This window comes from Panthera tigris, chromosome B1, assembly GCF_018350195.1.
Source record: "Panthera tigris isolate Pti1 chromosome B1, P.tigris_Pti1_mat1.1, whole genome shotgun sequence".
Classification (NCBI taxonomy): Eukaryota; Metazoa; Chordata; class Mammalia; order Carnivora; family Felidae; genus Panthera; species Panthera tigris.
Window position 1 is genome coordinate 100508123 of NC_056663.1, and position 12976 is coordinate 100521098.

General features: G+C 39.8%; 1 protein-coding gene across 4 annotated transcripts in view; it reads right to left on the reverse strand.

Moving 5' to 3' along the window:
- The window catches only part of SPATA5 (spermatogenesis associated 5), a 364152-nt gene that overhangs the window by 9178 nt on the left and 341998 nt on the right, over window positions 1–12976 (reverse strand). The window contains exon 16 of one of the 4 annotated variants that reach the window (XM_042983945.1): window positions 6112–6300. The exons of the other annotated variants lie outside the window; for them this stretch is intronic. Coding sequence (XP_042839879.1) covers window positions 6214–6300 — 87 coding nt within the window. The 3' untranslated portion in view covers window positions 6112–6213. Of the gene's footprint in view, window positions 1–6111; window positions 6301–12976 lie in introns of those variants that run through there. 4 annotated transcript variants of the gene reach the window in all.

Here is a 12976-nt window from a genome sequence, read left to right on the forward strand (position 1 = left end):
TAAAGCCTAATGACATTAAAGAAGGTGGAGGAGTCCATTGGTTGCTTAATTTTGCTGATCTGTACATAACACTGAAGTTTATGTACATCAAATGTGCAACCTTTCATCATTACCACCTGCTCGGAGAAGCCCATCCTAGTTTTCATTTTTTTTTTTTTTTTTTTTTTTTTACAATTTACAAACGAATCTATCATTCCACAGAGGAAAGAGCTGGGGAAAGAAAGACTTGGGAGTTTTCATTCTTACTGTTTCTACAACCATATGTACCTATGGGAATTTTAAATGTTTCTAACATTAATTAAACCATATAAGAAAAAAAGTATTTTTAGTTTTGAAAAAAAAAATACACCAACTGGTATGGTAATGCAAAAAGCAGGAACCATGTAGTAGGGGAAGGGGTGAGGGGGCAAACTGATATTGGGAGCCCCTAATTCATTCCTTTACTCAAAAAGTCTTTATTGACCACCTGCACGGTACCAGGTACAACGTACCCACAGGAATAGAGCAGTGAAGAAAACAAAATGTTTTCATGGAACAAGATGTGCACAGTACTGGCTAACCTATTTACCCTTCAAAGTTCAGTGTAAACGTTTCCATTGGGAGGCATTCCTGGAGGCAACCTCACTATCTTCCCAGGTCTGATTGCTTCAGGATCACTTGTTTAATGGTCTGGTAGCAACTTGAACTATTCTATCATATCACAGTTTCCAGGAAGCATATAGAGTTATCTGTGGTAAATGTCTATCTCCCTCACTAGACTTGAAGTCCCATAAAGGCTCTCCAGCCTTTGCTCTGCTCTACTCCCCAACATAACAGGTTAGCATGTCCCTTGACCTTTGGGAGTCTGCAAAAAGGTCTCCTGCTGAGGTCATCTCTGAACAGTGATATAAATTAGTTTTTGCCTTAAACACACACACACACACACACACACACACACACACACACACACACACCTCCTGCTGTGACAACTGCAGCCAAGATAATTGTCTACTATGGATTAAAAAGGTAAAAACGTCTTGGGAACAATGATTCATCCTAAGTGGAGGTGTGTACTTGTGAATCTTGTAAGACTGCTGACCAAGCTATGGCCAGAAAGCTGGAAAAGGTACCAGTTCTTGGGTAAAAGCATCCATAAATGGGAGACCTTGAGGTTGGCTCCAGGCAAAGAGGAGAGAAGAGCAGGACAGGGAATGTTTTTGGGAGAGGAGACCCAGGAAAGGTCAGCTTGCTATAAGCCTCTCCTCTAAGTCTGGAGGGTTTGATCCTCTCTGCCAGTGTTGTGGGAGACAGGGAGGTGGTGGCTTTGGGGATGGGTAGGGGGAAGGTGTAGGCAGTGGTGTTAAACCACACCACATGTTTTCTCCCCTGTCAGCCATCTTCACAGCCAGTCCCCACATCTTGCCCTACTAACACACACATAAAAATGTTTCCTCTGAAACTCTGTAGTGTCACAGATGCCCTGGGTAGCTTTTTTTGCATTTTGTTCAGCTCGGGATCTTTGAGCTCTCACAGAGTAGAGTATTTGGGAGTTAGATCCTTTTCCCCCTTTACAGCCAGTCATTTTTTTTTTTTTTTTTTGAGCAATGATGGAATAGGACATTATATTACTTTCAGATATACAACATGATTCAGTATATATATGTATTATGAAATGATCACCACAGTGTAACTCTATCATCACCACATAGTTACACACTTTTTTGTGTGTGTGATGAGAACTTTTAAGATCTACTCTCGTAGTGACTTTCAAATATACAACACACGATTATTAACTATAGTCACTATGCTGTACATTACATCTCCAAGACTTATTTCATAACTGGAAGTTTGTACCTTTTGGCCACCTTCATCCATTTCACCCACCCTAATGCTCAGTCTTAATCCATAGTGAGCTCCTTTCTCTTTTTCCATTCTCTGGGCGGCTGCATGCTGGTCCAGCCGATCAGCAGCCTTGCATGGCATCTCTAAAATCATTTTATAAGTATGGCATGTTGTTTAATGGCTATCTGTGTTAAACAGAAAAAACATGACTTGACAATTTGTACCTAGCTAGGGGGCTTCTGAAGATAGGTCCTGGTGAGCAAACACTACGTATACCATCAGCACATGACAGGAAGTGAAAAGATTACTTATAATTACTTATACTTTATGCACATCATATTGTATGTAAAAACTTCACCAGTTTTGTGTGCTTATTGGCCATATAATAAAGATTTTTAACCTAGGGTCTATGGATATCCAAATGGATCTAAGAATATATTGAAACCCTTAAAAATTTACATATACATATATATTTTTTCTTTTTTTTCTAGAAAGATGGTTCAAAGTGTTCATCATATTCTAAAAAAGAAACCATTATCCAAAAAGGGTTAAGAACCACTGTGCTATAGTTACTATATTTCAAATCTTTTAAAATCCTATGAATGCTTCATAATAATATCTATCTTATTATTGTAAGAATGTAATTTGGCTAGAATTATCACAGTTGAGGAGTACAGGAGTTACAATGTGGAGTTAATCACTGTAACAGGAAAGTAGTTTTTGCTTTCTTAGACCTTCCTCTTGTACCTTATAAACATTCAAAGCTGCCACCAGGTATAACTTACTTAGGTCTTTATTGACATGAAGAGGAACCTAAAGACCAATATCCTATTTCATTTATTAAAAAAAAAAAAAAAAGCTAAGATAATACACAAAGACTGAAAATTTAAGCACACTAGTTAAGGAATTAAAAACCTAAGTATCCAAGATAAGATTAGGATTTACAAGTGACATATATTAACTATGTGCAATTTTAGTTAGCCCATAAGTGAATTTTCAGACTTAAAAACCTAATGTAGACTTTGATGTTTGGTAATAACAGTACACACTGGGTATTTAGAAACTGATGGGGTTGTTTTCTTATCTGCAAAATTATATGGCTTATTGTCTTATACTGCATTTCCATTAAAAAGGGAAAAAAAGGAAAATCTTTGTGTTTATTGATTTGAAAGACACATGAGATACAGCTCTTACGTTTTAATACTAAAATCATTATGTATGTGATACAACTTAGAAGAAGTTACAAGTACCTGTAAAAGCCACACAGGACAATCATTTTCATTAGTTACTCATAGTCCAAGTCAAGGTGGGGAATAAAGATAATTCGGTTTATGAAGACTAACTAAAACACTTACATGTTTCTCTTCTGACCTTAAGTCCATTACTTAATGGATTATGGAACCTAACCATTCCTTCTTAACTAATGTTACCCAAACTCCTTTGCAAAACTGCTTATGAGAGAATAAGGTTTATGTCAGGTTCAGCAATGAAAAAGCCAGAAAGTTTCCTAAAGACTTAAAAATATCTAGTTGTAAAGACTAAACTAAAAACTATGAGAAAGGCCATTAGAGCAATCAACAGATGTAGAAGGTGTTGTGGGAAAGCAAGGTAGATGAAACTACTTATTGATAATAAAAAAATCATTAAAAATTTAATTTAAAAGGTGCCTTAAATTATCACTTAGTGGGATTGGCTTGGTTATCAGAAATGTGGCAGTTAGTACATTAAAGAGCTAATGGTGAATTTTTAAAGCACAAATTATTCATTAAGTTCTTAAAATCTAAAGACATAAAATTGAGTGAATTTGAGTATGTATATTTAATATATTTCAAGACTGTATCCATACTTTTACCTAATTGTTTTATACTAGGCAAACTTTGCTCAGATTCCTAACCATCAAAAAAATATATCATTGGAAAGAGACTGACAGACATTTCTCATGAAAAGAATTTTTCTTTTTCACAGAGATGAGTCAACTGAACACAAGGGGATTATGATACAATGGAAGCTATTTTGCAATCTTAATGTATTTTCTATTATAAATGGTAAAATACATACACACAAAAGCACTCTATAATGTTATAACATGGAGAAAATTGAAGCAAGTGTCAAGACTTTCCTCTTATGGGTGTACTTTTTCATTTGTAGATCTAATCACTAGATTTTAGATAGGGTACGCCTTGGGAACAAGCACCTCCATTTTAGCATGCTGGTATCTAACTGGAAATAAACCCATATCACCTTTGCAACAGTGTGTTCAAGATATCGTTTGTACTCATTCCATAGTTACACTGAAGAATGGGAAAGCGAAGGGAAATTCTGAATTATTTTACAGGTCCATCTTGCTCTCTCCCCCCAGCTCTGTTCTCTTTGAGATAAACATATACATACATACATATGAAGGTAGACAATTGTGTTTACACACACACGTGCATACACGTGCACACTCATTTGCAGATGCAATGTAAGTTCACAAGATGTGGCATGAGTTTAAGCAGTTTTTAAAGTGCACAGTACATTTTACCATGTAGTTCTGAAACCCAGCATTTGCAAATCTTCTAAAATTAACCGAACTGTTAAAATCCCATCACTCTGGCAGTAACCCAGCATAGCTGTCTGTGCCTTTAACAAAAGAATTCTGTAATAAAACGAGATTTTACATGCTGAAACAGAATATTTTAAAACATCTTTCTGCCGGCTGCTCATTTTAGTAATATTTGTGGAATTTAAAACCCACACACACATACACAAATGTTCCCATGGAAGATTAGGCTAAGTTTTTAGGTTAACCTCAGAATTATTAAATTTTTATATCAATCTTTTAATGAACACTTTTGATTTATTTACTTTAAGAAGAAACCCAAGTACTGAAAAGACTTTTAAGGCTATGTATTCTTTAATTGCCGTAACAAATGCGACCAGGCTAACTTTAATCAAAGGAGACTCATAAGTAGTTTTCACACTACATTTGTGAATGCCTCTGAGCAAGGTGGACTGAATTCTGCCTCAGCTTCTCTTGCGTCTGGAAATAGGTGCAATCAGCTGTGACATCTGCTGTATATTAGGGCTCAACTGCTAGGGACAGAAACCTAATTAGAATCAAAAGGAGGAATTTATTATAAGGATATTATTGAATCTAACAGAACCTAAGGACAAGAGTGAGGCTGGGCACAGCAGACCATCTGGAACCAGGGACTGGAATGCTATCAGGATTCTCTGCTTCTCTCTGTACTTTATTTGGTTTTATTCCTCTTTAACTACAGAGTGGTTTTCCCCACATAGTAGAAAACATGGCAATACGGTTTTTATGTTTTATATCTTACAGCTTCAGCCACTACCAAGTCCTCATTTTCTCAGTTTCAGTGATGAAAACTCCTGTGGAAAGTGTCTGAGTACCGTGGTCCAATCACTGTGGCTGGGGAGAAGGGTATGATGATGGGGCCATATTGAGGTAGGTCATTCCCCTGTACCAAATCAACTGTGTGTGTGTGTGTGTGTGTGTGTGTGTGTGTGTGTGTGTATCTGTGGTCACACTGTGATGACATGGCAATTCTGTAATGTTTTTGGAGGCAGGAGGTGAAGATCCATGGAAGGGCTGGAAGTACAGGTGATTTAAGGCAGGCGTATGTTGGCGGGTGGAAGGAATGAAAGGGAGGATGTAAAAAGTGGCTTTCCTCTTTCTCTATGTGCAAGTAAACTTGTGTTGCTTATACAATGCTCTCAAATGTTCTCTTGGCAACATATTACCTCTAAATGTTCTGTGAGAAGATGCCACTCTGGAACTTGTGCCCAGTGGTGCAATGGCCTCCCTTGCTTCTAGCTGGCCATGCTTCCAAAAAAACAGTGCTCAGCATGCTGCAGGGGGGCTCCAGTTGTTTCTAGCTGCTGTTTTCTTAGCCCACGCTGCTCATCAGGGGCTCAGGTAACATTCTGAGCTGTACAACTGATTTCCAGGCCACAGATATCCAAAATATGATAAAGTTGAAAAGCCTTAGGGGCCACCAGTCAATTTCTTTGGAAATGATTATGGAAGCTATAGGAAAAAAGTAAAGCTATTCTTTTGAATGATGATTCCAGAATAGGTTATGGTTAAAGTTATCTTTGTGTTAAATCCATTCTCTTTCTTATCAGTTGGAGAAGTCACAACGAAAATCAGAAAAGAAAGCAAACAAAAACTCAACTTTTTATGGGGGAAGGGCCATAAATAGCTAATACATACAAGGTTCAAGTCTGGAGCCGTTTAGTTTGGAAGTTATGGAAATTTTATTTGGAGACAGTCCCTAAATTCAATTGTAACTGGAAATGCATGTAACTGGAAATGTGTGTTGACAAGGCTTAAGGAACAGGGGAATGAAATGGACAGCATTTGAAGCCTGCAGTGCTCTGACTTCATTATATCAGCTGAGTGGCTGAAAGATGACTGGAAGTGTCTTTCATGACAGCACCACCATACTTTGTAAACCTGCCCAATTCTTGCCCCTGAGAAGAGAGAAGAAGGGGGAGACAGAGGAGACTAAAATCCTTAGTAAACATTTAGGGAGATAATAGTATCTCCCTCCCTTTATTTTTTTTTTTTAAACTAGAGAAAATGCAAATATACACAATAGTAGACAATAACGAACAGTGACCTCTCATCAATCTGTTGCTTAGCTTTAATAACAAGCAACTCATGGCCAACCTTATTTTGCTTACACTTCACCACTGCACTCAAGTTTTTAAAGCAAATCCCAGGGGGGGTTCCGGAAGATGGCGGCGTAGGAGGACGCGGGGCTCACAGTGCGTCCTGCCGATCACTTAGATTCCACCTATACCTGCCTAAAGAACCCAGAAAACCGCCAGAGGATTAGCAGAAGGGAGTCTCCGGAGTCAAGCGCAGACCAGAGGCCCACGGAAGAGGGTAGGAAGGGCGGCGAGGCGGTGCGCGCTCCACGGACTGGCGGGAGGGAGCCGGGGCGGAGGGGCGGCTCGCCGGCCAAGCAGAGCCCCCGAGTCGGGCTGGCAAAAGCGGAGGGGCCGGACGGACTGTGTTCCGACAGCAAGCGCGACTTAGCGTCTGGGAGGTCAGAAGTTAACAGCTCTGCGCGGAAAGCGGGAAGGCTGGAGGACAAAGGGAGGGAGAGCTGCTGAGCCCCCGGACGGCAGAGCTCAGCTTGGCGGGGAACAAAGGCGCCAGCGCCATCTCCCCCGCCCATCCCCCAGCCAAAATCCCAAAGGGAACCAGTTCCTGCCAGGGAACTTGCTCGCTCCGCGCAAACACCCAACTCTGTGCTTCTGCGGAGCCAAACCTCCGGCAGCGGATCTGACTCCCTCCCGCTGCCACAGGGCCCCTCCTGAAGTGGATCACGTAAGGAGAAGCGAGCTAAGCCTGCCCCTGCAGCCCCCGTGCACCTTGCCTACCCACCCCAGCTAATACGCCAGATCCCCAGCAACACAAGCCTGGCAGTGTGCAAGTAGCCCAGACGGGACACGCCACCCCACAGTGAATCCCGCCCCTAGGAGAGGGGAAGAGAAGGCACACACCAGTCTGACTGTGGCCCCAGCAGTGGGCTGGGGGCAGACATCGGGTCGGACTGCGGCCCCGCCCACTAACTCCAGTTATACACCACAGCACAGGGGAAGTGCACTGCAGGTCCTCACCACGCCAGGGACTCTCCAAAATGACCAAACGGAAGAATTCCCCTCAGAAGAATCTCCAGGAAATAACAACAGCTAATGAACTGATCAAAAAGGATTTAAATAATATAACAGAAAGTGAATTTAGAATAATAGTCATAAAATTAATCGCTGGGCTTGAAAACAGTATACAGGACAGCAGAGAATCTCTTGCCACAAAGATCGAGGGACTAAGGAACAGTCACGAGGAGTTGAAAAACGCTTTAAACGAATTGCAAAACAAAATGGAATCCACGATGGCTCGGCTTGAAGAGGCAGAGGAGAGAATAGGTGAACTAGAAGATAAAGTTATGGAGAAAGAGGAAGCTGAAAGAAAGAGAGATAAAAAAATCCAGGAGTATGAGGGGAAAATTAGAGAACTAAGTGATACACTAAAAAAAAATAATATACGCATAATTGGTATCCCAGAGGAGGAAGAGAGAGGGAAGGGTGCTGAAGGGGTACTTGAACAAATTATAGCTGAGAACTTCCCTGAACTGGGGAAGGAAAAAGGCATTGAAATCCAAGAGGCACAGAGAACTCCCTTCAGACGTAACTTGAATCGATCTTCTGCACGACATATCATAGTGAAACTGGCAAAATACAAGGATGAAGAGAAAATTCTGAAAGCAGCAAGGGATAAACGTGCCCTCACATATAAAGGGAGACCTATAAGACTCGGGACTGATCTCTCCTTTGAAACTTGGCAGGCCAGAAAGGCTTGGCACGATATCTACAGTGTGCTAAACAGAAAAAATATGCAGCCGAGAATCCTTTATCCAGCAAGTCTGTCATTTAGAATAGAAGGAGAGATAAAGGTCTTCCCAAACAAACAAAAACTGAAGGAATTTGTCACCACGAAACCAGCCCTACAAGAGATCCTAAGGGGGATCCTGTGAGACAAAGTACCAGAGACCTCACTACAAGCATAAAACATACAGACATCACAATGACTCTAAACCCATATCTTTCTATAATAACACTGAATGTAAATGGATTAAATGCGCCAACTAAAAGACATAGGGTATCAGAATGGATAAAAAAACAAGACCCATCTATTTGCTGTCTACAAGAGACTCATTTTAGATCTAAGGACACCTTTAGATTGAGAGTGAGGGGATGGAGAACTATTTATCATGCTCCTGGAAGCCAAAAGAAAGCTGGAGTAGCCATACTTATATCAGACAAACTAGACTTTAAATTAAAGGCTGTAACAAGAGATGAAGAAGGGCATTATATAATAATCACAGGGTCTATCCACCAGGAAGAGCTAACTATTATAAATGTCTATGCGCCAAATACCCGAGCCCCCAGATATATAAAACAATTACTCATAAACATAAGCAACCTTATTGATAAGAATGTGGTCATTGCAGGGGACTTTAACACCCCACTTACAGAAATGGATAGATCATCTAGACACACAGTCAATAAAGAAACAAGGGCCCTGAATGATACATTGGATCAGATGGACTTGACAGATATATTTAGAACTCTGCACCCCAAAGCAACAGAATATACTTTCTTCTCGAGTGCACATGGAACATTCTCCCAGATAGATCATATACTGGGTCACAAAACAGCCCTTCATAAGTTTACAAGAATTGAAATTATACCATGCATACTTTCAGACCACAATGCTATAAAGCTTGAAATCAACCACAGGAAAAAGTCTGGAAAACCTCCAAAAGCATGGAGGTTAAAGAACACCCTACTAACGAATGAGTGGGTCAACCAGGCAATTAGAGAAGAAATTAAAACATATATGGAAACAAACGAAAATGAAAATACAACAATCCAAACGCTTTGGGATGCAGCGAAGGCAGTCCTGAGAGGAAAATACATTGCAATCCAGGCCTATCTCAAGAAACAAGAAAAATCCCAAATACAAAATCTAACAGCACACCTAAAGGAAATAGAAGCAGAACAGCAAAGGCAGCCTAAACCCAGCAGAAGAAGAGAAATAATAAAGATCAGAGCAGAAATAAACAATATAGAATCTAAAAAAACGGTAGAGCAGATCAACGAAACCAAGAGTTGGTTTTTTGAAAAAATAAACAAAATTGACAAACCTCTAGCCAGGCTTCTCAAAAAGAAAAGGGAGATGACCCAAATAGATAAAATCATGAATGAAAATGGAATGATCACAACCAATCCCTCAGAGATACAAACAATTATCAGGGAATACTATGAAAAATTATATGCCAGCAAATTGGACAACCTGGAAGAAATGGACAAATTTCTAAACACCCACACTCTTCCAAAACTCAGTCAGGAGGAAATAGAAAGCTTGAACAGACCCATAACCAGCGAAGAAATTGAATCGGTTATCAAAAATCTCCCAACAAATAAGAGTCCAGGACCAGATGGCTTCCCAGGGGAGTTCTACCAGACATTTAAAGCAGAGATAATACCTATCCTTCTCAAGCTATTCCAAGAAATAGAAAGGGAAGGAAAACTTCCAGACTCATTCTATGAAGCCAGTATTACTTTGATTCCTAAACCAGACAGAGACCCAGTAAAAAAAGAGAACTACAGGCCAATATCCCTGATGAATATGGATGCAAAAATTCTTAATAAGATACTAGCAAATCGAATTCAACAGCATATAAAAAGAATTATTCACCATGATCAAGTGGGATTCATTCCTGGGATGCAGGGCTGGTTCAACATTCGCAAATCGATCAACGTGATACATCACATTAACAAAAAAAAAGAGAAGAACCATATGATCCTGTCAATCGATGCAGAAAAGGCCTTTGACAAAATCCAGCACCCTTTCTTAATAAAAACCCTTGAGAAAGTCGGGATAGAAGGAACGTACTTAAAGATCATAAAGGCCATTTATGAAAAGCCCACAGCTAACATCATCCTCAACGGGGAAAAACTGAGAGCTTTTTCCCTGAGATCAGGAACACGACAGGGATGCCCACTGTCACCGCTGCTGTTTAATATAGTGCTGGAAGTTCTAGCATCAGCAATCAGACAACAAAAGGAAATCAAAGGCATCAAAATTGGCAAAGATGAAGTCAAGCTTTCGCTTTTTGCAGATGACATGATATTATACATGGAAAATCCGATAGACTCCACCAAAAGTCTGCTAGAACTGATACATGAATTCAGCAAAGTTGCAGGATACAAAATCAATGTGCAGAAATCAGTTGCATTCTTATACACTAACAATGAAGCAACAGAAAGACAAATGAAGAAACTGATCCCATTCACAATTGCACCAAGAAGCATAAAATACCTAGGAATAAATCTAACCAAAGATGTAAAAGATCTGTATGCTGAAAACTATAGAAAGCTTATGCAGGTAATTGAAGAAGATATAAAGAAATGGAAAGACATTCCCTGCTCATGGATTGGAAGAATAAATATTGTCAAAATGTCAATACTACCCAAAGCTATCTACACATTCAATGCAATCCCAATCAAAATTGCACCAGCATTCTTCTCGAAACTAGAACAAGCAATCCTAAAATTCATATGGAACCACAAAAGGCCCCGAATAGCCAAAGTAATTTTGAAGAAGAAGACCAAAGCAGGAGGCATCACAATCCCAGACTTTAGCCTCTACTACAAAGCTGTAATCATCAAGACAGCATGGTATTGGCATAAAAACAGACACATAGACCAATGGAATAGAATAGAAACCCCAGAACTAGACCCACAAACGTATGGCCAACTCATCTTTGACAAAGCAGGAAAGAACATCCAATGGAAAAAAGACAGTCTCTTTAACAAATGGTGCTGGGAGAACTGGACAGCAACATGCAGAAGGTTGAAACTAGACCACTTTCTCACACCATTCACAAAAATAAACTCAAAATGGATAAAGGACCTGAATGTGAGACAGGAAACCATCAAAACCTTAGAGGAGAAAGCAGGAAAAGACCTCTCTGACCTCAGCCGTAGCAATCTCTTACTCGGCACATCCCCAAAGGCAAGGGAATTAAAAGCAAAAGTGAATTACTGGGACCTTATGAAGATAAAAAGCTTCTGCACAGCAAAGGAAACAACCAACAAAACTAAAAGGCAACCAACGGAATGGGAAAAGATATTTGCAAATGACACATCGGACAAAGGGCTAGTATCCAAAATCTATAAAGAGCTCATCAAACTCCACACCAGAAAAACAAATAACCCAGTGAAGAAATGGGCAGAAAACATGAATAGACACTTCTCTAAAGAAGACATCCGGATGGCCAACAGGCACATGAAAAGATGTTCAACGTCGCTCCTTATCAGGGAAATACAAATCAAAACCACACTCAGATACCACCTCACGCCAGTCAGAGTGGCCAAAATGAACAAATCAGGAGACTATAGATGCTGGAGAGGATGTGGAGAAACAGGAACCCTCTTGCACTGTTGGTGGGAATGCAAATTGGTGCAGCCGCTCTGGAAAACAGTATGGAGGTTCCTCAGAAAATTAAAAATAGACCTACCCTATGACCCAGCAATAGCACTGCTAGGAATTTATCCAAGGGATACAGGAGTACTGATGCATAGGGGCACCTGTACCCCAATGTTTATAGCGGCACTCTCAACAATAGCCAAATTATGGAAAGAGCCTAAATGTCCATCAACTGATGAATGGATAAAGAAATTGTGGTTTATATACACAATGGAATACTACGTGGCAATGAGAAAAAATGAAATATGGCCTTTTGTAGCAACATGGATGGAACTGGAGAGTGTGATGCTAAGTGAAATAAGCCATACAGAGAAAGACAGATACCATATGGTTTCACTCTTATGTGGATCCTGAGAAACATAACAGAAACCCATGGGGGAGGGGAAGGAAAAAAAAAAAAAAAGAGGTTAGAGTGGGAGAGAGCCAAAGCATTAGAGACTGTTAAAAACTGAGAACAAACTGAGGGTTGATGGGGGGTGGGAGGGAGGGCAGGGTGGGAGGGAGGGCAGGGTGGGTGATGGGTATTGAGGAGGGCACCTTTTGGGATGAGCACTGGGTGTTGTATGGAAACCAATTTGACAGTAAATTTCATATATTAAAAAATAAAAAAAAAAAATTATGCTGTGGAAAAAAAAAAAAATAAAGCAAATCCCAGAATCACAGCATATTTAATATATTTAGTATTTAATCCATAAATATTTCAGCATGTATCTAAAAGAATGATTTTTCCTTAAAAAACCCATATTATTATTCCACATTAAAGTAGCAATAATTCCTTAGTATTATCAATATTTGGTCAGTATTACAATACTGCCATTTATTCATAAACGCATTCCATAGCTCTCTTGTTTGAACTGGGATCAAAATAAGACCTACGTATTGTATTTAGTTGATGTATCTCATTTCTAAAAAATCCTCTCCGTCTTCTCCTTACAATTTATGTTGATGAAACAGGATTATATGTCCTACACAGCTCTTTATTTTCTTGACAGCATCTCTGTGGTGTGATTTAACATGTTCCTCTGTCTCCTGTATTTCCTGTAAACTCATAATAAGATCTAGAGGCTTGAGTGGCTTGATGTT